The sequence below is a fragment of the Pseudonaja textilis genome, chromosome 2 (assembly GCF_049901715.1).
Source record: "Pseudonaja textilis isolate UNSWEBS1 chromosome 2, rPseTex1.2, whole genome shotgun sequence".
Taxonomy (NCBI): Eukaryota; Metazoa; Chordata; class Lepidosauria; order Squamata; family Elapidae; genus Pseudonaja; species Pseudonaja textilis.
The window spans coordinates 192,027,785-192,049,986 of record NC_141991.1 but is presented as its reverse complement, the minus strand read 5'-3'; the positions used below and the strand labels follow the sequence as shown (position 1 = coordinate 192,049,986).

Genomic DNA, 22,202 nt, shown 5'->3' with positions numbered 1-22,202 from the left:
TAGGTTTTAACAGAGTGATCATTCACAATTATTAGACCAATGCATTAGTATTATTAGGTGGGATAAAATAAAAGTAATAATTAGTCGCTTAGAAAATCTGCACATTGACAAAATTTCCATCTGTCAATTGCAAAAGGCCGCACTGCTTGGGCCCCCGCACACACCACGCTGATCCATTATGACATCCTAAGTTCTTGGGAAGAACTCAGTGAGTATGAAAACCAACATCAGTAAAAAAACTGGCAGCTGTGACTTCACATTTTTATAAACAGATAATAATAATCAATATACACACTTCTCCAAATTGAATCGGTTCAGTTCCAGCTTCAAAATTGCAAAAACAAACCCCACTATGTAAAGGAAAGAGTAAACATTAAAAATTAAGTTAAGGATAAGTATGAATGTACATACTATTTATGCAGCTGGGGATAGAATAAAACGTGATTTACAATTTGATTCATGCAAAATGGAAAAAGGTAAGCTATAGATGGGTTTGTTTGTATAAAATCTATATAAGATGCAGAGTTTTCAGCCACACACCTTTGGTGTAATAAAGAAGTATTGTGAAGTGCTCTTTTTGCAGGCAGTTTCTACCACCACATCAAAGACTCTCTTTTCATTAACTGGATCCATTCCCTGTAAAATAAATAAACAGCAATATTTTTTCTCTGCTACCGAATACAGTGAAGGAAGCTTTTGTTTCCAGTGCCTGCATATATACCTGATTTATTTCATCAACAACTCTGAAAGGGCATCTGTTGAGTTCCTGCAAAGCCATTAAATACAACATTGTGGAAACGCTTCTCTCTCCTCCGCTCTGATGGTAGGGAGTCAACTCATGAAGTTGCGTGCTGCTACGGAATTTGACCCTAATCCGGATCCCATACTTGTCATATTCCTCCTGTCAAAACACAAATGCTTGTGTTCAGATTATCTTCAAATATATACATTCTCTGACTTAATCAATTGAAAAGAGAAAATGTCACATCAAGGCAAGGTTTGATCAAGCCCTGAGCTTCCAAGCATATGGCAAGCAACAGCTGCACACCTTGATATCAATCTCTAGTTTGCTCTCACTTTAATTCCTGATGACTGAGCTACCCGAAGACTGTGCCTCTTGCAGGCTCAGAAAGAAACGTAACTATGGTTCACTGTTCAGACCCGTCAGGCATGATTTCAAAGTCTGGTGGCAAATCCGGTTTGTCAGTTCTGATATCCCAGTTCAACCATAGTTGAGTTTCCCCTAAGTTCCAGTTCAGGCATTCAACGTGGGCAGGGTACCGAAATGTATAAGCAACACTGAACCATAGACAACGTTGTTGTCTTTCCCCATGCCACCCCCTAGTCTCTATGCTGTGTTTAAGTGTCAATCCTGCAGGAAGACTTCACTGATGTGAATGAAAAACAAGATTAGGGAACTGGGTGATGAAGCCAGTGTGCCCTTTACCCCCATTGCTGAGCAGGGCTTCTAGCAATGGAATGGCTGGAGATCCATGCTGAAGCTACCCATGGAGGTACAAAAAGAATACAAACACAATTAAGAAACAATGCAGTACAGTACAGAGAGACCTTGACAGTTCAGTTAGTGACCAATCGAAGTTACAAATGGCACTGAGAAAGGTGACTTACAACCATTTTTCATACTTATGACTGTTGCAGCATCCCCACGGTCATGGGATTTACATTCAGATGCTTGACAACTGGTTCATATTTATGACGGTTGCAATGTCCCGGGATCATGTGATCCCCTTTTGTGACCACTTTCTGACAAGCAAAGTCAATGGGGAAGCCAGATTCACTTAACAGCGGTGCTACTAATGTAACAATTGTGGTGATTCACTTAACAACTGTGTAGTCGTAAAATGGGGCAAAACGCACTTAACAAATTTCTCACTTAGCAACCATTTTGGACTCAATTGTGATCGTAAGTCAAGGACAACCTGTATTAGCAACAAATAAAATACACACATCTCTTGCATATTGTTCAAATGCTTCCTCAAAGTAATCTTTAAACTCCTTCTGAACAATAAATATTTCCCTAACTATTTTGCATAATTTTCAGAATAAATACTCCCTTTATTTTTCTCTTGTTGGTGCCTTAATTTGTTGCTGGGGCAACAGAACAGGGGAAGAAGTGAAGGCACCGTTACGAGTGTTTTCTTCATCGGCTGAAGGAAAATCCAGCATGGAAAAATAATTCACCTTGCTTGTTATCAAAGTCAGATATCTCACTGGGTATTCTCAAGCAAGTGTTACATCTGGTTTGTACATTTCCAAGCCATTCCTCCAGCAAAGTAAATGAAAATTATGTCAAAATATGTTATTTTTCTTTAGAAGAACAGATTGCTTATTCCTAACTGTGGTTTTCTGAGTTATCATCTGTGTATTCATACATATGGAGCATTTATTTGTGCATTAACCCTCTTTTAGAGTTGAGGTGAACTTTTAAATTGAAGACAAGAGCCTAACTACATATGAATGGAATGCTGCTCTCGCCAGGGCTATGAAAACTTGCCACGACCAATTCACCACAGAAAACTTGCCATAGCCAACTTGCTGTAGCCTGCGCTCTGTAGCCAACTTGCCATGGGACAACTAACCCAGGACAATGCAATGCAGGATTAGTTCTTTTTATTATTCATCAAAACATTACAAAAGTTGGTAGTCACATGAATGATTTCCTGTGATATAAGAGATAAAATAACTTTGATGAAAATGTGGTCAACAAAAATAAAAAGAACTAAGTGAATCCCACAGCGAGTTGTCCTGCAGCAAGTTGGCCGTGGTGAGTTGGCTGCAGAAAATTGGCCACAGCAAGCTGGCTGTGTTGAGTTGTCCCATCCCAGTTCTTGCTTCAGTGCCCTTAAGGCCACTGCAAAGGGAACTGTAGGATAATAGATACTCACAAAGTACTTGAGAGGGAAGGAGTTTCATGAATGCACGGTTTACTACTTGAAGACCCTCTACATTTTTAGGGTATGTATATATGGAAATGTATGGATGGATAGAAAGTTTTTAATTACTGGGGGAAAGTAACACAATTATTTTAATACTGCTCTTATTACCAATAAGCTCCTCACTCCTATGTGCTGACCAGGTAAAAAAAACAGACACAAGAACTACTGAAACTCTACAAGCCAGAAACAAAAGCTTGAGAGCTTCACCAAGTTTTGCCTTGTTTGTCTTATAAAAAAGATAAAGTGAGGTTATCTCAAGTTTCTTTCTCACAGGTTTCTCTTTCTCAGGGCTGAGCAGGTGTTTAATTAATCACTCTTACATTCCTTGTTCAAGGCTGCCTCCATCTCTCTCTACATGGCCATAGGAAACATCTCAGTTACACGGACACTAGTACTAATGAAGTTGGTAGATTGACACCAAGACTACAGATCACAATTGTATCAGAAAGGGTACATGTAAACAATGGATCACATCACAATTTGAATGATTTCTAATATCTACAAAGGACAATTCCTTCAACAACTGATAAGATATGAAGGTTATTTTGACTATTCAATTGACAAATTACCACGATGAGACTTCTTCCATTTATATCCATCCTAAGAAGCAGACAAAGATGGGCTGTAATAAAAAGAATTGGGCCATATATTTGTGCATACCCCAGTACACCAGTTACACTGGATATCTCAGGACTGTAAAATTGATATGTTAGAAAAAAATAGATTACGTTAGAAAAAAAATTCAGCATCATAAAAGACATCTGACTTATTCAGCTATAGAGTTGAGCATGAGTTCCCAACAACCACAACCCCATGTTGGGTTTCTGATGATAAAAATATTGTATACTACAGCATTGTTTTCAACAAATATGTGACAGAGTTATGAGAATTAAAGAATGATTTTAGAGTGATGACAAAGGAGGTTAAAATGGGTTGAGATTGGAAAAACGTTTGAAAAAACATTTTGTATCAGCTATGAAAACACTAACAAATTCTGCCTGGAGCAATGGCTGAAATAAATGGCCATGAGGTAAACTTTTACAGATAATAGGAACTAATTTTCAATACTTCTAGATGAGAAGAAAACAGAAAATTAAGTCAAGATGACAAAACTTTGGCTATCTGTCACTGAACATGGCAAAAGAAATTAATTGCAAGACCAGTGTGATGTCTGCTGTGAAACTAGAACAAAGGAACCACACAGTGAGATAAAGGGAATAGAGATTTGGTGATAATATTTCCTTTTGCTGTAAAATACAAAATCTGCCCTATTTGGTAAATAGGTGAAGGTTCTGCAAAACAGATGCAACAGGTTTGATCAGCTCAATCACCAAAGTGCTATTGGAAAATTAGCAGAGCCACCTGGTGGTGATGGCAGAAAGGAAGACCAGTAGAAAAGCAGAGGGTACAGGGCTTCTGGTTTGAGCTTCTTCAGCGACAGACCGAAACCTCGTCTCTGCGAGGCTTCGATCCGTGCTTGCCGCTGGAGCACCCTGAGCCGGCTGGCTTTGGGGCTAAGCCACCCCGTAGAGGTAGTGAAGAGCGGGGAGACTGCCTGCAGGGTTGAGGAGAGCCGCATCTCTCCTCCCCAGCTGGCCATTACTTCCTTTCCTGAAGGCGGTTGCAGCGGTGGTCAGAAATGGCCACCACAAAGAAGAACTCGACCGGAAAAGAATGTGCAGGAGGAAGATAAGAAGAGAAAGTTTTGGTTGACCAGGTCAAACAGCAAAAGCAACAAATAAGGTACCCTGGAATTGAAACTATTAAAAAAACAATAACATTGTTCCCTAAGAAGATTTTTAAGCTGCGGAGAGAGAAAAGGGAAAAGATTTGGGTTTTTTTTCTCCTTTTCCTATACTGACAGATAAGAGACCTAAGTAAGAAATTGGAAAAAAATCCACTTTGACATCAATAGGCAATTAATGCTGAAAACAAAAAGTCAAAGGGATAATAAAGATTTCTGGATAATTAAAAGCTTTTGAAAACAGGAAAGGAGAGAGGAAGAATAAAAGGGCAGGATCTGGAAGGGAGGAGACTGCCTGGAATTAAAAAAGAACTTCTAGCAAAATCTCAACAAGACTTCCAAAAGATACATTCTAACTGAAATATAGCAACAAAAACCCCAGGAAGAGAAAGTCAAAAAAGAAATAAGAAGATATAACTCGGGACTATCTGGATTACTTGATGATTTCTGGATTCTTGGTTCTTGTTTTGAATGACTAAAATCAATCGGGTGGTTGTTTAAAACTGTTTAAAATGGCTCCACTTTTAGAAGAACTGAAAATGGAACTTTAAAAGTACAAAGAAGATGCACAAGAAGGGAGAGGTTCTTTTGGCTTTGTATTTCAGTTTTTAGAAATGGAGATTTGGAATTATGAGAAACAACAAGAAATGCCTGCAGAACAAGAAGATTGCGACAAAGAAGAAGCCATCTTTAATGAACAAGTAATCTTAGATGGGGGAAAAAAAGGAAAGGGGGGGAAAGAGAATGGAAAGTTTAAGATTGGGAAAAACAACTCCCCCCCAAAAATAGAGTGAAAAATAAGTATAAAATCAGAAAGCAACAGAAGAGGGAACTGCAGAAGAGAGAATTAGAAATAGAGAGACAAGGGGGTAAAAAGGGGAGGGAGAAGACGAGAGGGAAGAAAGAAAGGAAAAGAAATCATAAAGGACAGAAACAAAATACAGAGAAACAGGGCCTATATAGAGATAATGGGTGAAAATTTAATGGAAAAAGGGATTCAGCAAAGGTACATAAAATAGTATGGCTATATTAGAAACAAATAACTTTAGAAAATATGAAACAATGTATGATTAAAATGTCTGATAAAATAGCTATCGTAATTCAGTGGAATGCTTGTCAATAAATGTAATAAAAGGTATATTTAATGATTTATAAAACATGTGAAAAGAAATAAGGGAAAATTAATTATGGAGATTATATGTTTTTAAGGAAGTATGATATTTAATTGAAAAGAAGTGTTAAAGATGTTAAGATTTTAATGATTATTAATGATAGAACTGAACTGGAACGGAATGAGGGTTTATAATTACATATATTTACAATCTTTTTTTAAAAAGAATATAGTGTGTATTATAAGAATGTACCAAGCAGAATTCGATTGGAAGTTATGTATTATGTATTATATGGAAGGTCATAACCTTAAGGTATATATTGAAGTTTAAATAAGAGTTGAATGGATGTAATTAAAAGATATAAAGGGTGTCATACTCCAATTAGTAACTACAGGAGAAAACTTGTTTAATGAGAAAAGATAATATGAAATTGAAACAGACCAGACAAAAGTATAAATATAATGATTTGAATTGAGATGAGATAATCAAATTAAAATCGAGAAAATCAAAAAAGGGGAAAAACTATATAGAAAATGTAAAATAGTATAAGATATGGAATAGAATACAAAAAGGAACATGAAATTGAGTTTTGTGTCTGTATAAAGAAGTTCAACCCGGGACCATGCTATTTTCAAAAAAGATGTTTTACTTGTATTTTGTATGTGTGAAAACCCGAATAAAACTTAAATAATAAAAAAAAGAAAAGCAGAGGGTACAAAGGCAAGGAGGAATTGTGGAAAATCTTACATACAGAGTGATGTCCTGGTCTTTAGCTCAGACACAAGCACCTTGTAGGAAGCAAGAATTGCATACCCTGTTCTGAAGTAGAATTGGCTCAGCAGGCATCACTGCTAGTTATATGGATCACAAGAGGCATAATGGCATTTTAAGATGTCTTAATTCTAAAAGAGATCAGCACCTACAGGAAAGTCTGCAATGAGCAATAGATGGGAAAAGGTGGCTGAAATAGCGATGGTCTTGGTATCTTGGAGAAAGTGATGTTATTGCTAAATTATTTTAATACCTAAGTGAGGAGGAATTGAGATGATGGATGTAACAGATTGTTTCTCTTTTTAAAAACAGATTTAGACATCCAGCAGGGGCCCCTTAGTTTTGTATTTCTTTGATCCCTTCAGTCAACCAATCAAATAAGGGGCAAAGGACTGTTAGGCCAACCCAATGGATGACACTAAAGCTATGTGTCATGCAGATAATGGCTGCTTAAGGCCAAGAAGAATGTGCCCAGAGATTCTAAAGAATCAGGCACTACTGCTAAGAAAGCTTTTGGAGTCTCCAGGCTTTGATCAATACCACAATCTGCACTACTTTTTATTCTCAAGTATTCAGTAAATTTGCTAGGATGAATGAACTTTATTTTTCTCCCAAAATGAAATGCTTATTAATATGACAGATAGATGACAGCAAATAGCACATGTATATTCAAAGTATTCTATGAGTACTTAGGGATTCTCTGAAGAGCTTCTTATAGCTGGAACTGGGGCTAAGAAACATTCTTGGTGGAACACAAGTTTTGACTTGATAAGCATACTAATGTGCAGCATCTGACTTACACCTGATTCTTGTTAACTATCCACATTCATTGTATTTTCATGCTAACATTTCTCTTTCAACTCAGGGTGGCTTATATGAACAATTCCCTAATCTATCAAAACCTCAGTAACAAATCAATTCAGTGACAGAGGCTAGGTACAGTCAGAGTCACCCAGTGAAATTTGCAATCCAGTCTTCTAGTGCAGGAGTGGGCAACTATGACAACTTTATGGCCTGTTGGACTTCAACTCCCAGAATTCCTGATCCAGCCATGCTACAATAATATATATTGTAGCTGCATCTATTTATTTTGCTCAACAGACCTCAATTAGGCAAAATGAGCCAGACTCCATTTGGCTTACCTATTCCTTTCAGCATGCTCTATGTGCCATTACTTTCTACTTATGGCAAAAGCAGCTCACTAATGCCCAATTTGCATCAATTCTGCCAATATGGCCAGTAGCAAAGGATTGTGGAAAATATAGTTCAAAACACCTGTCCCCAAATTGATGCGCAGTAGCTCTACCTAGTAAGGTAGAGCTCTGTTAGCTTTTAATGTGGAGTTAGTATTCAGTGTTGCAATTGAAACCACTATTAAAGTTGCATTGTGTCCACATTATTCACAGATCTTATACATGGACTGCCAGAATTTAACTAGGAATATGATTTTTTTTAAGGATATATATCCCCGAGGAAACAAGCTATTGCCTTGGATAGTTTTTTTTCCTAAATGACAGTATACAAAGCTGTAAAAATATGCACCATACTGCCTATTGTTTAATTGAAAAGACATAATGTATGCATGTGGGAGGTGTTTTCCCCTCTATAAAGGAATGCATCGCTTTTATAATCATACCTCATTTTCTGCATGAAGATCTATCTCCCCTGCACATTGCATAGAGCTAAAAAAGCTGCTGAACTTTTCATTTATTTTGTCAATCATCTTTTTCAAAGGGTTCAACCACCTTTCCTTAACCTAAAAAAAAAAAAAAAAGACTGGTCATAACAGAAGTGGCGATAAAGATTCTATCACCAGTAGTACAGAATATGCCAGAATAAAATAATAATAGTGATCTTAATTACTTACCTACCTGCACAGTGGTCAGAAATAACGATGTATCCAGGGTCTGAATTGCTTATTTCAAACTAATCCATGCATCAACATTGCTCCATGGAAAGTAAATGTAGGCTGTGTTGCCTTGCACCATGTTGATTCTGCACTTTCACATTGCACTTTGGTAATCTTCACGCGCATCAATAGATACCATCATCAAGCCAACGTATTTATAAGTGGCCACTAGGAGGTGAAACCCCCATTCCATCTCTCTTTAGACATACTGATGTACACAAGGCCATACTGCTCAAGTTTGCTGTTCAGTTGTCTCTCTCTCTCTCTCTCTCTCTCTCCCTCCCTCCCTCCCTCCCTCCCCCTTAGAAAAAAATATGGCCACCCACTTACACTCTGGGCAAGTTACAAACCATTTTTCCCTGTATGTTTTTGTATTTATTTGTCAATTCAATTTACCTGTCTCACTTAAAGTAATTCTGGGAGGCACACAACAAAAAATAATTTTAGGGCCAATAATCCTTTATGCTGCATCTTACAATGTAATTCCTTAGTGGATATTTATTTCAGGACAAAAATAGTGAAAGTAATAACAGGAATACCTGTGAAATATTTTTTCTATAGCTGTTCAGTTCCTTTTTTTTCCCCTCCAGTTCTGCTGTCATCTGTGCTATTTCTTTAACTCTTTTATTATACTCTTCAACAACCTGGGAAGAAAAGGCTGCTTTGGTTAAAAGGCATTATCGTTTGAATGGACAATGCAGAATGTTAACTATCCACATCTGAAGAAAAAATACTAATTATTTCTCACACACCTAGATTATATTAAACTTGGTAGCTTGCTTGCATATTATTATTTCAAGCAAGAAGAATCCAAGGCTGTAACTTATATGGATATAGCTACACCTAACATTGACTTGTATGTTCTAAACAAGTTCTGATCAAACACATCATCGTGGCAGCAATAATTTTTTTAGTTAAAGGAAATGTCTGGTTCGAAAGCTAACTTCTGCCCCCATTTCTTCAGTTCTCTACAGCAGTGGCCCCCAACCTTTTTTGTTCCACGGCCCAGAACCGGCATCACAAAATGATCCGCGGCCCGGTACCAGCATCAGCATGCATGGCAAGGCGAGCCGAGCAACCGGCCAGCCAGCCGTCCTCCGCTTCTCCCTGCCTCCTTCAACTCCTCTGTACTTTGTCGATGGGCTTCGGGACGGCTTCGGGACAGTCGCTCGGCTCGCCTTGCCTTGGGTGCTGAAAGAATTCTCGCGCCTTAGTTTTGTTCGAAGCCGCCCCCCCCTTCGATGAAATTAAGGCGCGAGGATTCCTTCAGGACCCAAACGCCACTTTCCAACCGAAAAAGCTCACCGGAAGCACTTTCTCATCAAAACAAGATGGTGGCGCCCAGCAAACCGGCGCCCCGGTAGAAAATGTTCCACGGACCGGTACCGGTCCGCAGCCCGGTGGTTGGGGACCCCTGCTCTACAGTATATTATATCTGAGAACTGTTCGTTTCTTCAATTGGGGAAAGGTATTATTCAAATATGATTAGGGGGAGGTACTTGAAAGAGATTACTTCATTTAAATTAAAACTGGTATCTAGTAAATTGAGCTCTTTTTTCCTAATTTCCTATATATTTGACCTTGAACAAATTATTTAAAATTCTAATAGTATTTACTTAGCTGCTACTGCTGACGAAGACAGTGATTATTAATTTCTACATAATGCACGTAATATACTATTATGCAATACTGGGAATACATACTGAAGCATTAAGGCCTGTGAAACATGAAGCTCTTGTTTTCTCCTCATTCAGTAGAGCATCAATTTCATCCACTGTGCTTGGAAGGTCCAGGAAAGCCTAAAAAGATTTGTGTAAAATAAGATAAATTACTCTGCACAAGCATCTGTTGATGTTTAAGATGCTCCTTTGTGCATGCATGGCCTTTTTGCTAGCAAAACCCAAGCTGCTTGCTTCTATCTCCCTGCCTTGATACAGATAACCTTTCATAAACATGAGATGGCAGAAGGGAACAACTGTGATAGATGTTCACTACTCACTTCAAGCAAAAAAAAAAAAAAAAAAGGAGAGGACATTGATTTATTGTAGCATTCCATTACCAAAGTCCAAGTTCAAGCTTCCTCTATCGCTTGAAGTGGAAAGGGGGATTATTCACATAATTGTGCAACGCTACCATCCAATACAGCTTTAGCAACATGCTATTATCCAGTTGCAAAGAAAGTTGTGATCCTTCTTATCATATTCTTCAGAGAATAAAGGAAAATAGTAGTGAGCATAAGTGACACTGTGAATTTCTGATAAGCTATTGACTACACAACTTATAAGTTATACATTATGCTGCCAACTAGAAGTTTTTGGACTCCTGCTGCATATACAAAAATACAATTACTCAATGGAATCATGATTAATAGAAAAATAAGTGGGTGTTTGTGCAAGACAAAATAGAAAAATAAAATGACATTATTTCACAATAATGCCTACAATATTTCAGGAAATTTTCAGTAGTAGACAAAGAACAACATGAATTACAGCATCTCTCTTTGCCCAAAATCTAAGTGTATGGTTCTGGTGGCCAATCCTTATTAATATGGATAAGGATAAATAATTGTTTATGTTTATTAAAATCTACTCATCTACTGGAGGCTCTGTGAGCAACAAGTGCAAAGATTTGAGTGCAATTTGAAGAAATACTAATGGAGAATGATGTTTTAGAAACTTGAAACCCAACAGCGTTACATAGTCTCCTTGATTTTTCAATCAGACGAGAGCATAAAAGTATTGAATTGATAACTGGAAACATTCATGAATTTGAAAAACAGCCTCAAGCAGCCTTTGTGACCTACAGATATGATGACAGCTAGAGGTAATCTACGAACAATGCATTCTTTTGGATTATCTGTATTTAATAAGAAAAAGTTTGTCACTGAAAGTTATGCCAAAATGAAGTTTCAAAATACTGTAAACCAACTATCAGCCAGATGCTGAAGATCTACCTAGTGAGTACTTCTGGGGCTTCATGGGCTTTAATTCATCTAAACACAATCCACAAAGCTAGTCTTAATGTATAAAATTCTATACAATTTATGACCACAATTCAGCCCAAAATTTTCACATTAAGCAAGACAGTTAAGTGAGTTGCACCCCATTTGATGGCATTTTTGCTAGTTAAATGAATCACTGCAGTTGTTAAATGAATCATGCAGTTCTTAAGAGATCTGAATTACTCTATTGACTTTGTTTGTCGGAAGCTGGCTGGGAAGATTACAAATGGTGATCACATGACCCCTGGGACAGTGCAACTGTCCTAAATACATGCCTGTTGCTAACCATCCGAATTTTGATCATGTGACTTGGAGATACTACAATGGACTTAAGTATGAAAAACAGTCCTAAGTCACCTTTTTCAGTGCTGTAATAATTTTAAATGGTCACTAAGCAAATGGTTGTAAGTCAAGGGCTACTGTACAGCTCACTCTCTGAATCTATTTTTGAGGTTTTCTTGGCATTCTTGACATCTAAAGTAAGACAACTAAAAAAAAGGCATTCTTAAGTATAGGCCTTCTAGTGCTTATGGAATCTCATTTAATTTTTCAGCCATTACATTAAACTGTGTCCAATACAATTGTTTTGTTTTATTTTGATGTCTCATTGATGTCAGGGACAATTTTGCATTTTGAGCTTATTTTACATGTACTGTGGGTTTCTCAGGAAAAGGGTAGAAGAATATTCTGCATGTCTTTGTGTGTGTGTGTGTGTGTGTGTGTGTGTGTAATCTTTTTACTGTGATATTTACCTTGTAGACATCTTCTGGAAGGTTTTGATCCATCCCAAGGTTACAAACTTTTTTAGCAGTGCTCAGTAAACTTTTACACTTTGTTAAAAGAGAATTCTTCTTTATGTCCAGCTCAGAAATTTGTTGCTGGAGTAAATGGAAGAAATTAAAACAAAAGGGTAAACTGTGTTTCTGAAAGCTTTACTGGTTTCAAGAAAACCCAGCCAAACATTTATCAGAGTTAAGCCTTCAGAATATGCAATACACTTATTGATACAAGTCTAGCAGTAATATCTAATGGCTGTCATATCAGTTTGTTATCTATTTGAGAGTCTAACAGTCATGGATAACAAGCACTTGACAAGCTATAATACCCATATTACAAGATAAAAATTGATAAAATGGCACATCAACTCATATAGATTTAATTCAAACTATTCTTCAACTATACAAATTATAGCTGAAGTTGCCTCAAGCCAAGGCAGGCTATTTGCTCGCTTAGCCAAACATTTATGTATCGGCAGTGGTTCTCTGGGGTCAACCTTGTTGCCTCGACAGATACATGCCAATGGTACTTTTTAAGACGCCCCATTTTCCTCTAGGAAGCGATGGATCTAAAGGCTGGGTAAAGAATTTTCTTGAATCTGACAGATAAAATCATTTGAAACTGCTAGGAGCTGAATTCCAATTGGGCATGCCTACTTAACACAAATGAATCACAGTATTATTCAGTTAGTTGGAAAGATTTAGATCCCATAATTCTTGATGCAGTAGACAGGACCCTTGGGTCTACCTAGTCACCTAATTATTAGATCCATGTCACTTCCTGATTTATTTTTATTCATTTATTTACTAAAATTATATTACATCTATCTTACTGATAAGGCACCCCTGGGCAGCTTAATAAATAGTAAAAAGATAAATATAAAAACAATTAAAATTAAGAAGAGTTACATAAAAATTAAAACCAAGGGAACCAACAGCATAGGGATGAAGTCTTCTTATCCCACCAACCATCTCCAGTGAAAAATGTCCCCATTGGGGCCCCAAGCCAACCAACTAAATTAAAATGTACAGATGCATCCAGTAAAAGTACAATCTAAATTTTCTGCTTCTTACTATTTACTTCTAGGTCATCAAGAACTAAGCATGCAGAAAACATGCAGCTTTCATTCAAAACAGACAATCCACTGAAATTTTTTTGTCTTGGATAAGTTTTATGAAAAGCCAATACGGAAATTATAGGCCATTCAATATTTTAAAAACATCATCTGCTAGGTTAGCTGAAATGTTTAAAAATGTTTTCTAGCAAATGTTGGAAATGTAATTAAAAGACAGGCACATTTTATCATATGTGGTGGACTTGTGCTAAAATTTAAAAAAAGGGCAATGATACACATGTGGCTAGAAAAGATGATGGGGAATCATGTAAATCTTAAATCTGGACTGTTTTTATTAGGTATAATATCAGAAAAGTTAGATAAGCAAAGTATGTATTTAATATTACATGTTTGTAATAGCAGTGAGGATTATATTCACACAATATTGGAAAAATGAAGAAACACTGTGAGATGAAGAAATAATTAAGAAGATAGACTGTGCAGAAATGGATAGATTGACATTGAAAATTGAGCAGAAAGAAGACACAGAATACTATCAAACATGGAAACTATTTTACCAGTGGTTGGAAAAAAGGGGTGGAGATTAAGAATATAATCAGAATTGTTAAGTAAATTAAATACCCAGACAACACTACGTTTATTAAGCACTAAGAAATGTAATTAATAAAAAATCAATAAAATTTGGAGAAAAAATGTTTTAAAAACAGATCAATATCATATTTTTTTCAGTCTATAGGAGATAATGATAAATAACTTATTAAATCAACTTTTAGGCACTTTTTAAGAATAGTCTTCACCGCACATACAACAGCAAATACCCAATTTCACTAACTTCAAATCCTCTTTTGGACTTCTGCATAAAACCCCAAAATGAACATATGATTTGTAGTTTTTAGGATTAAGAAGGATATATTATAGAAAGCAGTTATGTTGTAACCATAAAGTAAGAGGTAAATTTGGAATTTTACTTTAATTGCTTGAAGATCAGAGGCTACTAATGTTTATCTTTCTCTTCTGTTCTGCTTTTCTTGTACTTTTTTACTTGATAGAAAACTATACTAAAACAAGCAGGCAAATTAATGCAAGTTTTGTTTTTGTTTTTCATTCGGGAGTTAGAAAATTCTAGTTCACATCATATAAAAGATGAGGACTATTTGCTTGGCAATGATATATATGAAAAAGATACTGGAATTTTAATGGTGCAAGTCAGTAGTGCAAAGCAATTGCAAACTTGCTAATACAACTTTAGAACAAGCAACGTCTCACTTGAAGCACAAGCGACCAAACTCAAATTATGATATTTTAGACACGTGTGAAGATCTAACTTTCTTGTAAAGTCTATAATGCTAATTAAGGTGAAAGGAAAACGAAATAGAGGACAACCAGAAACAAGGAATCAATTACATTGGCAATGGATGAACCAATAAAAGACTTGAAGGGTCAAGTTGGAGACATTATCTGGGAATAGGTCTATTTCAGTGATGGCTAACCTTTTTGGGCTCCTGTGGAAAAACTGCGCGTGTGCTAGTGCACACATACTCACATGCCAGCACCCAGAATGCAATGTATGCCCCCCCTCTCCCCATGCCCCCTGCACATACATATGCAATCCCCACCCCCCACCCCTTACTTGCACTGCACCTCACAGCTGATTTTTCGGCTGGTTTGAGACCTTTTTGGGCCTCCCAGAGGCTTGAAACGGGCCTATAGTTTGGCCTGAAAGGCCTTGCACAAGCTTTTTCCAAGCCTCTGGGAGGCCGAAAAAGGCCTCAAACCAACCAAAAAAAATAAGCTGTGAGGCGCACACATGCGCAGTGAGGTAAGTTTGCCTGCGGCTCGCATGCCTGCACAAGTGGCTCTGTGTGCCACTTGTGGAAAGTGTACCATAGGTTTGCCATGACAGGTCTATGTGGTTGCTAAGAGTTGGCACTGATTTACTGGCACCCAACCAATATCAAATCCTGAGAAGTCACTGAGGATTTCATTTTATTTTGCATAAGTCAGATGTTCCCCTGAGTATCTTGCCCAATTCTGGATGCCACACTTAAAGAAGGATATGCAAATAAACTAGTATAGATGAAGAGGATAACAATAAGGCAGTCTACTCAAAAGAAAAATAAATTCATGAAGAAATATTATTGCCATATGACACTTTAATGTACACTTCAAATACCAAACAGCTGTCTCCCAGATGTGCTCTCTGCCTGTACAGAGCAAAAAGCTTGATTAAAGGGCTTATATTAGAAGCAGCCACACTTGAACATTAGTTCTTAATAATACAAACAATCTGACAACAGAACTAATATCCTGAAAGGATTCTGAGTACAAGTGCTGATGGTTTTCATATGGCTGATATTTTCTAGCTCTGGGTTTCATGAATCAAGAAAACAGTGACAGAATCTCATTGTATAAATAGGAGCCCTCTAGTGGCAAAAGACAATAGTTCAGCTTTTTGTTCATCTATTACCAAAAGATAAATTAATAAACCAATATTAGTTTATTTAGTATCAGGCCACTCTATTTGAATCAATTCAAATCTATTTTAAACATCTGCCAGAAAAAACAATTTAAATATTAAGAATGCCTTTATAGATGACAATGCCAAATAATTTATTTCAAGCTTAGTTTAGGTTAGTATAGATGTAATCAAAACATTATTTAACCCTATTATACATTAATAAATTGTAATCAGGATCTTTTTTCCATATAAAAAATGAGAAACCTGGTCTTGAATTTTAATCTAGTAGCTTTGTCCCCAAATAACGGGGTGCCTATGCTTTGCTAAAATCAGAGGATGATCTTGGATTATTCTCATTTACTAAACTTTACATATAGTATTCCCAAGTATGGAAATCAGAATTTTGACTTACTTAAAGTACAGCAGAAAATCACGTTTCCCATGAATTTGGAGTAATAACATAGGGAAATCAAAATTCATCCTATTTTACAACGGCCCAAAACTCTTACACCAACTTTCAAAATAGTACAATAATATATAAATAATCTGTAGGTATAAATTTATAAATGAATTCATTAGTCTGAAAAATATGAGCCTCATTTTATATATCTGATCCAAGCAAGGTAATATAAAGAACATATGGGAATCTCATAATCCCATTTGTAGATAATGCATTCATCCCTCTCTGCCTCCTTGCCAATGTTAACTCGATGTATTCATATTTATTGTTTCAACATTTTAAACGTTTTCTCCTGCTTTTAATTCATTATAATCTGCCTAGAGTCACCTCTAGGTGAGATGGGCCACATATAAATTGTATAAACAAACTAACAAATAAATAATCCTAAATAACTGAAATGCTATTCAACTCACATTTCACCTCCCCATCAGTTATGTTATATCATAAGCATAAGCCTGACATTTTCTTCCACAGCAAGAACATGGGGCTGTTTACCCTGGGTGTAGGGTACTGAAAAACTATGGTTCCCAATCAGAATGATATGAACAGTGTACAGAGAAAAAATAGTATTGATATGTTCTTAAAATAAACACTGTGGTATCTATTCTGAAGACTATTTTGTAGAATTTCGTCCCAAACACAAAACAATAACATCAGAAAAATTTGATCTATGGAAGCAAGAGAATTAAAAAAACATCCCATATTGTCATATCCCAAAGGCAATAGTGCCATTCTCTAATGATCAAAAGGAAAACAATTCCTATCATCCTGAGTTAGGCAAAAGCATGCATTTGCTGCACTGATCCATTGAGAGAACAGGCAATGAATAAATGAGAATTTATGAACTAAAGCGCCACACTGAAAACCAGAAGTAGGAGAGATGCTAACATTCATGTAATATTTTTACATCATGTGTACGATAGCATGAAAAAAAAAATCTGAGTTGACAAATGCAGAAGGCATGTATGTAGCATTTGACTCCCACAAAAATACTGCTGATGATGTTTGGGTAACGAAATGTCTGCAAGAAAACAACAAATTTCAAAGAACACCAAGAACCCCTCATTTCAACCCTGAGCTACAAATGTTCTCCTCTATTAATTAAAAATACTATCATAATACAAGCCATGTTAAAAGCTGTGGAATTTCAGACAAACCTAAATTTAACTGGTGGAATCTATCTTATCTTAATCCATAATTCAGGAGGTAGAAGGATGGAATTCTTTTAGAAAGCAAAGGAATCCATTACAGGAGTTGTTTTTAATGTTCATTGTTTTGTCCATACAAAGGAAAGGAAATGCAAACCTAGTATTATCTAGGAACTAGGTGCACAACCCTCTTATAAATAACTACACATACATTAGGTATATTTTCAAGTTCATTTGTCAAGTAGCAAAATGGAAGGCTTACATCCATAGCTCGAAGGTGTACAGTTGCAGCTCTATATTCAACCTCAAGCTTCCCCTTGTGAAAAGTAGCTATTGTGTTCTCTAGCACCAAATTTGTTTTTTCTTCATTAAAGGCCATACAACTCTGCAGAAAATAAATGCAAATATTGATTAGAAAAGTTTGCAAATTAGAAAAGTTTTCAAACTTCAGAAATTTAGAAATTCTTATTACATTACTCCACATATGAAATTTGATCCAACGTAGGTATTTATGATTGTCTATTGTTTAGATTCAACTTACCATATCAGTGAAACAAGTGTAACTCTTACTTTGTTTTCTTTTCTCTACTGAAATTGTCCCACTTAACACTTCTTTAAAAGTAAAACTTTCTCTCCCTCATGAATGCATCTGAGTACTCAAGCAAAATATTTTCCCCCCATAATCAATGATCCTCAAATCAAATAATATTTTTCATTTCCGGAGCCCAGCCCAAAATTACACTTGTCAAGGACAAGAATGCAAACACACACACACCAAAAAAAGTGGGGGGAGAGAATGAGCTCTAAAAAGGAAACTTCCAGAAAGAATATTCGGGAGTTTTTGAGGTGTTTGTTTTGGGTCTTTGAGTCAGTGACTCCTGCTGACTGCCTGGACTAGTCCTGTAATTTCTTTGTAAGGTCTTTTAGAAGCTGTTTGTCATTCCCTCCTTCAAAGGGCTGAGAGAGGAGGCACTAGCTCAAAGTCACTCAACTCGCTTGTGCCTAAGATGGGACTAGAACTCAAGATCTCCCAATTTCTAGCCTGATGCCTTCACCACTAGTCCAAACTGGTTCTCAGTTTATATGTGCTATGTGTTACAGCAGAATTTATGTAATTATCTGGCAAGTCTAGAAGCTAAAGCCCTAGTTTATACTGAATTTGGACTACAGTTAACTTTTGGACACATTTTTAAAGAATGAATTACATTTACCCAGAAACAGGAATATATTTAGGAATCCTTCCTTCCTCTTTATAAATCATAAGAAAAAACAATTTACCATGCTAATAGTACACCTATGATATCCTCACCTGTCATATCTGAAACCATCTTATTTTCCTTTTTCCCCTTGTCATTCTCTTTTTAGATATTAATAACTGATTATTCCTATCCATCCAATGAAACATGTTGCATTAGGAAAAGGAGAGAGCAGCTGAGGTTACAAAGTCTGTTGTTCATTAAAAAAAAATCAATACACTTTTAAGAAATTTGAAAAAGAAGCAGGAAGGCTCATTCTCAGTCTACACTCCATATTGTAAGGAATAGCCATAGATTATTTGTAGAGTACATGCTGTGTGTGTTGAATTTCCAGCTTCTCCAGGCAAAGCTGCAAAAACTATAGCCTACAATCAGGGTGAATGCTGACCAAAAGCAGTGCCAATATTGGTTTAAATGGTTTCATTCTTTAGATTATAGAATAATTGCCTCCAAAAGTTGTGGATGCTCCAACACCGCAAGCTTTAAAGAAGATATTGGGCAACCATTTGTCTGAAATGGTATAGGGTTTGTTGCCTGAGCAGGCGGTTGGACTAGAACAGATTTCCCCAACCTTTTTCAGCTTTGAAGACTGGCAGGGGGGAAGGGAGAGGAAGGTTATGTGCGTGCAACTCTATTTGTGTGAGCGGTGCGTATGTGTGCCTGCCACTCACGCAAATGGAGCACACACACATACATGCTCACCCATCACTTCTGCAGTTCTATTCCAAAGAGGCTCAAGGCCCGGTAGTGTACCTAGGGGTTGGGACCCCAGGACTAGAATACTTCCAAGATTCCTTCCACCTTTGTTATTCTGTTATTTTCTGTTCTAGTATAGGGTTGGAAGGAACCTTGAAGGCCTTCTAGTCCAACCTTCTGCCCGTGCCAGTGGATCATGTATCATTCCAGACAAATGGCTGTCCAGCCTCCTCTTGAAAATCTCCAATGATGGAGCACCCAGAACTTCCAGAGGAAAGCCATTATGAGGCAGCTTCCTATAGTTTTACCACAAGACTTGTGCTAGGCTGAAATCAGTGTCAAGAACAGAACACTGTTTTATTTGCTGAGGATATTTAGTCTGACAGCTACTTATTTTGGTCAGGCAAAGTAATTCTTCTCTTATCAAATTGCAAAGCCACTCAAACATCATCCTGCAACATAGGTCTCAGTGGGCAAATTCTTAACATCTATGCTGTTGTAATACAAATATCAGCGTTCAGATCAACAGCAGGATTTATTCATTTGAACTGAGTTCACTTAATTATCACATGAAAATTAACATGATGAATCACACAGTGAATGTCCATCATTAATCAAAGCATTTGTGTTATTGAATGCCACTCAATGTAATTTGAGTGTACAATGTAAAAGAGCAACAAAGATGACTAGGAGGACTGGTTGTTATAAAGAATGGTTGCTGGAACTGGGTATGTCTAGTCTGTTGAAAAGAAGGACAAGGGGAGACATGATAGCAGTGTTCCAATATCTCAGGGGCTTCCACAAAGAAGAGGGAGTCAAGCTATTCTCCAAAACCCCTGAGGGCAGGGCAAGAAGCAATGGGTGGAAACTAATCAAGGAGAGAAGCAACTTGGAACTAAGGAGAAATTTCCTGACAGTTAGAACAATTAATAAGTGAAACAACCTGCCTCCAGAAGTTGTGAATGCTCCAACACGGGAAGTTTTAAAAAAGATGTTGGATAACCATTTATCTGAAATGGTATAGCGTTTCCTGCCTAGGCAGGGGGTTGGACTAGAAGACCTCCAAGGTCCCTTCCAACTCTGTTTTCTATTCTATTCTATTCTATTCCTTCTAAGGGGAAAGCAGTCAGTGACAGGAATTTAAGATATGAAACACTATTAATATTAACAGTCAAATGTTATCCAAATTCAATGCATGTGCCAACTACCGCATATTTTTTGTGACAGAGGAATGAAAAAGGATAATTCATAATTTAAATGTTGTATAATATGCAGTTGGATTAAGAGAATCTCTTCATTTTTAGAAACTGTGTTTACCTTTATTAGATGCATAAAATCAATCACAAGTTTCACTTTCTGAGTATTAAGTTTCTTAATTTTAGCATTCGCCTGCTCAGATTCTTCTTCCAGATTGATGCCATCTTGTTCCATCTGTCTTAAACTGTATAAAAAAAATTCATGAGCAATGTTTTGAGAATAATTATTATACTCTTAGTTCAACATTACAAAAATATGTTTTAGGAATATTTTGGAAAATTAGAAAACAAGATTGCTCTTTTGAAAGTAGAAAATCATCATCATCATCATCATTGAAATATGCTGTAAAGGTGTCCCCAAACTCTCAAAGTTTAATTTAACACCATCTGCTATAAGACATCCTTGTCTCAGCTTTCTCAAACTGTACTTAGTTGAATGTATACACAATGTTTAGGCTCAGGATAATTATTACAGCGAAGAAATTCTAAAAAAATAAAATTACACACTATATTACCTACAAGGTTAATTACCCCAACAGTTAAAATCCCAAGGATCACTGCTATTTAGATAGTCTTCCACATACAAACCTGTAGTTTTCCACAAGTGTGTTGGTGGCAGCAGAAGCTCCTAAACTGGATCCTGGATTTACAACAAAGCAACTACAAACTGCAGGATAGGGCATTTGCAACCAGTCCCCAGAAACTAGAGGGAGTCCTCTTATTGATGTGGGCTGGCTGCAAATGCTGTGTTGCAAATACTCCATGTCTAAATCCTGCTGGGATTTTGGGATAGACCTTTTTTAGCCAGCCTCTTTCAGAGTGAAAGGGCTGCCTGCTTGGATTTTGGCCCTGTGCAGGACAGAGTCCCTTTGGCAGGCAGCTCTTCGAGTCATGATGCCTCATTTAATGATCACTTCAGTCAACAACCAACATTTTCAGTCAGGTTGTAATTCAAGGACTATCTGTAAGCATTGTATGGGGAAGGTTGAGTGGAGAGAGACTTCAAGCAAAAATAAGAGTGTATTTCAGTCTTCTTGTAAGATTTTGTTTTCCAATAAAGGAAACAGGGCTACTGTTCTATCTATTCATTATCATAAAATTGTGGCAGTCACCTCTTTTCCTGGAAGGCATATTACATAGGATAAGAACTAGATGTTTTGGTTTTGCTTGCTAAATTCTATTTTTCTATCTAGATTTTAAAGTAATTTTATATATTTAAAATCCATACCTATCACTTTTCATACTAATTTTTGATTCTAATTGTTTCCTTTTATTTTTTCGTTCCAAGAGTTCCTTTTTCTCTTGACGGAGTTGGTTGTCTTTGCATTCAAAGCGTTTCTGCTTCTCAGAAAGTAATGCCATTTGAGAATCCAATGATTGCAACTGCTTGTTAATTTCCTGTAATAAGTAGCATAAAAGAAACATCCCATTTTACTGTGCAATCTTACTAAGGATGTTTGCTCTGACTGCTTTAAATCATACATATTTTACTCTCGTGTTCAATCAAGTAACAATTTACTATTTGGATTCAAATAAACAGATCTGCGCACGCGCGTGCACACACACACACACACAGAGTGTG

The 22,202-nt window shown here is 36.7% G+C and overlaps 1 protein-coding gene across 1 annotated transcript in view; it reads right to left on the bottom strand.

Moving 5' to 3' along the window:
- The window catches only part of SMC5 (structural maintenance of chromosomes 5), a 49,382-nt gene that overhangs the window by 4,981 nt on the left and 22,199 nt on the right, over positions 1–22,202 (bottom strand). Inside the window, exons 15-23 of the mRNA XM_026703790.2 lie at positions 21,849–22,018; positions 20,682–20,805; positions 17,675–17,797; positions 12,247–12,372; positions 10,197–10,292; positions 9,033–9,137; positions 8,221–8,340; positions 722–901; positions 541–636 (exon numbers count right to left, since the gene is read on the bottom strand). Of these exons, the coding sequence (XP_026559575.1) occupies positions 541–636; positions 722–901; positions 8,221–8,340; positions 9,033–9,137; positions 10,197–10,292; positions 12,247–12,372; positions 17,675–17,797; positions 20,682–20,805; positions 21,849–22,018 (1,140 nt within the window). The remainder of the gene's footprint in view (positions 1–540; positions 637–721; positions 902–8,220; positions 8,341–9,032; positions 9,138–10,196; positions 10,293–12,246; positions 12,373–17,674; positions 17,798–20,681; positions 20,806–21,848; positions 22,019–22,202) is intronic.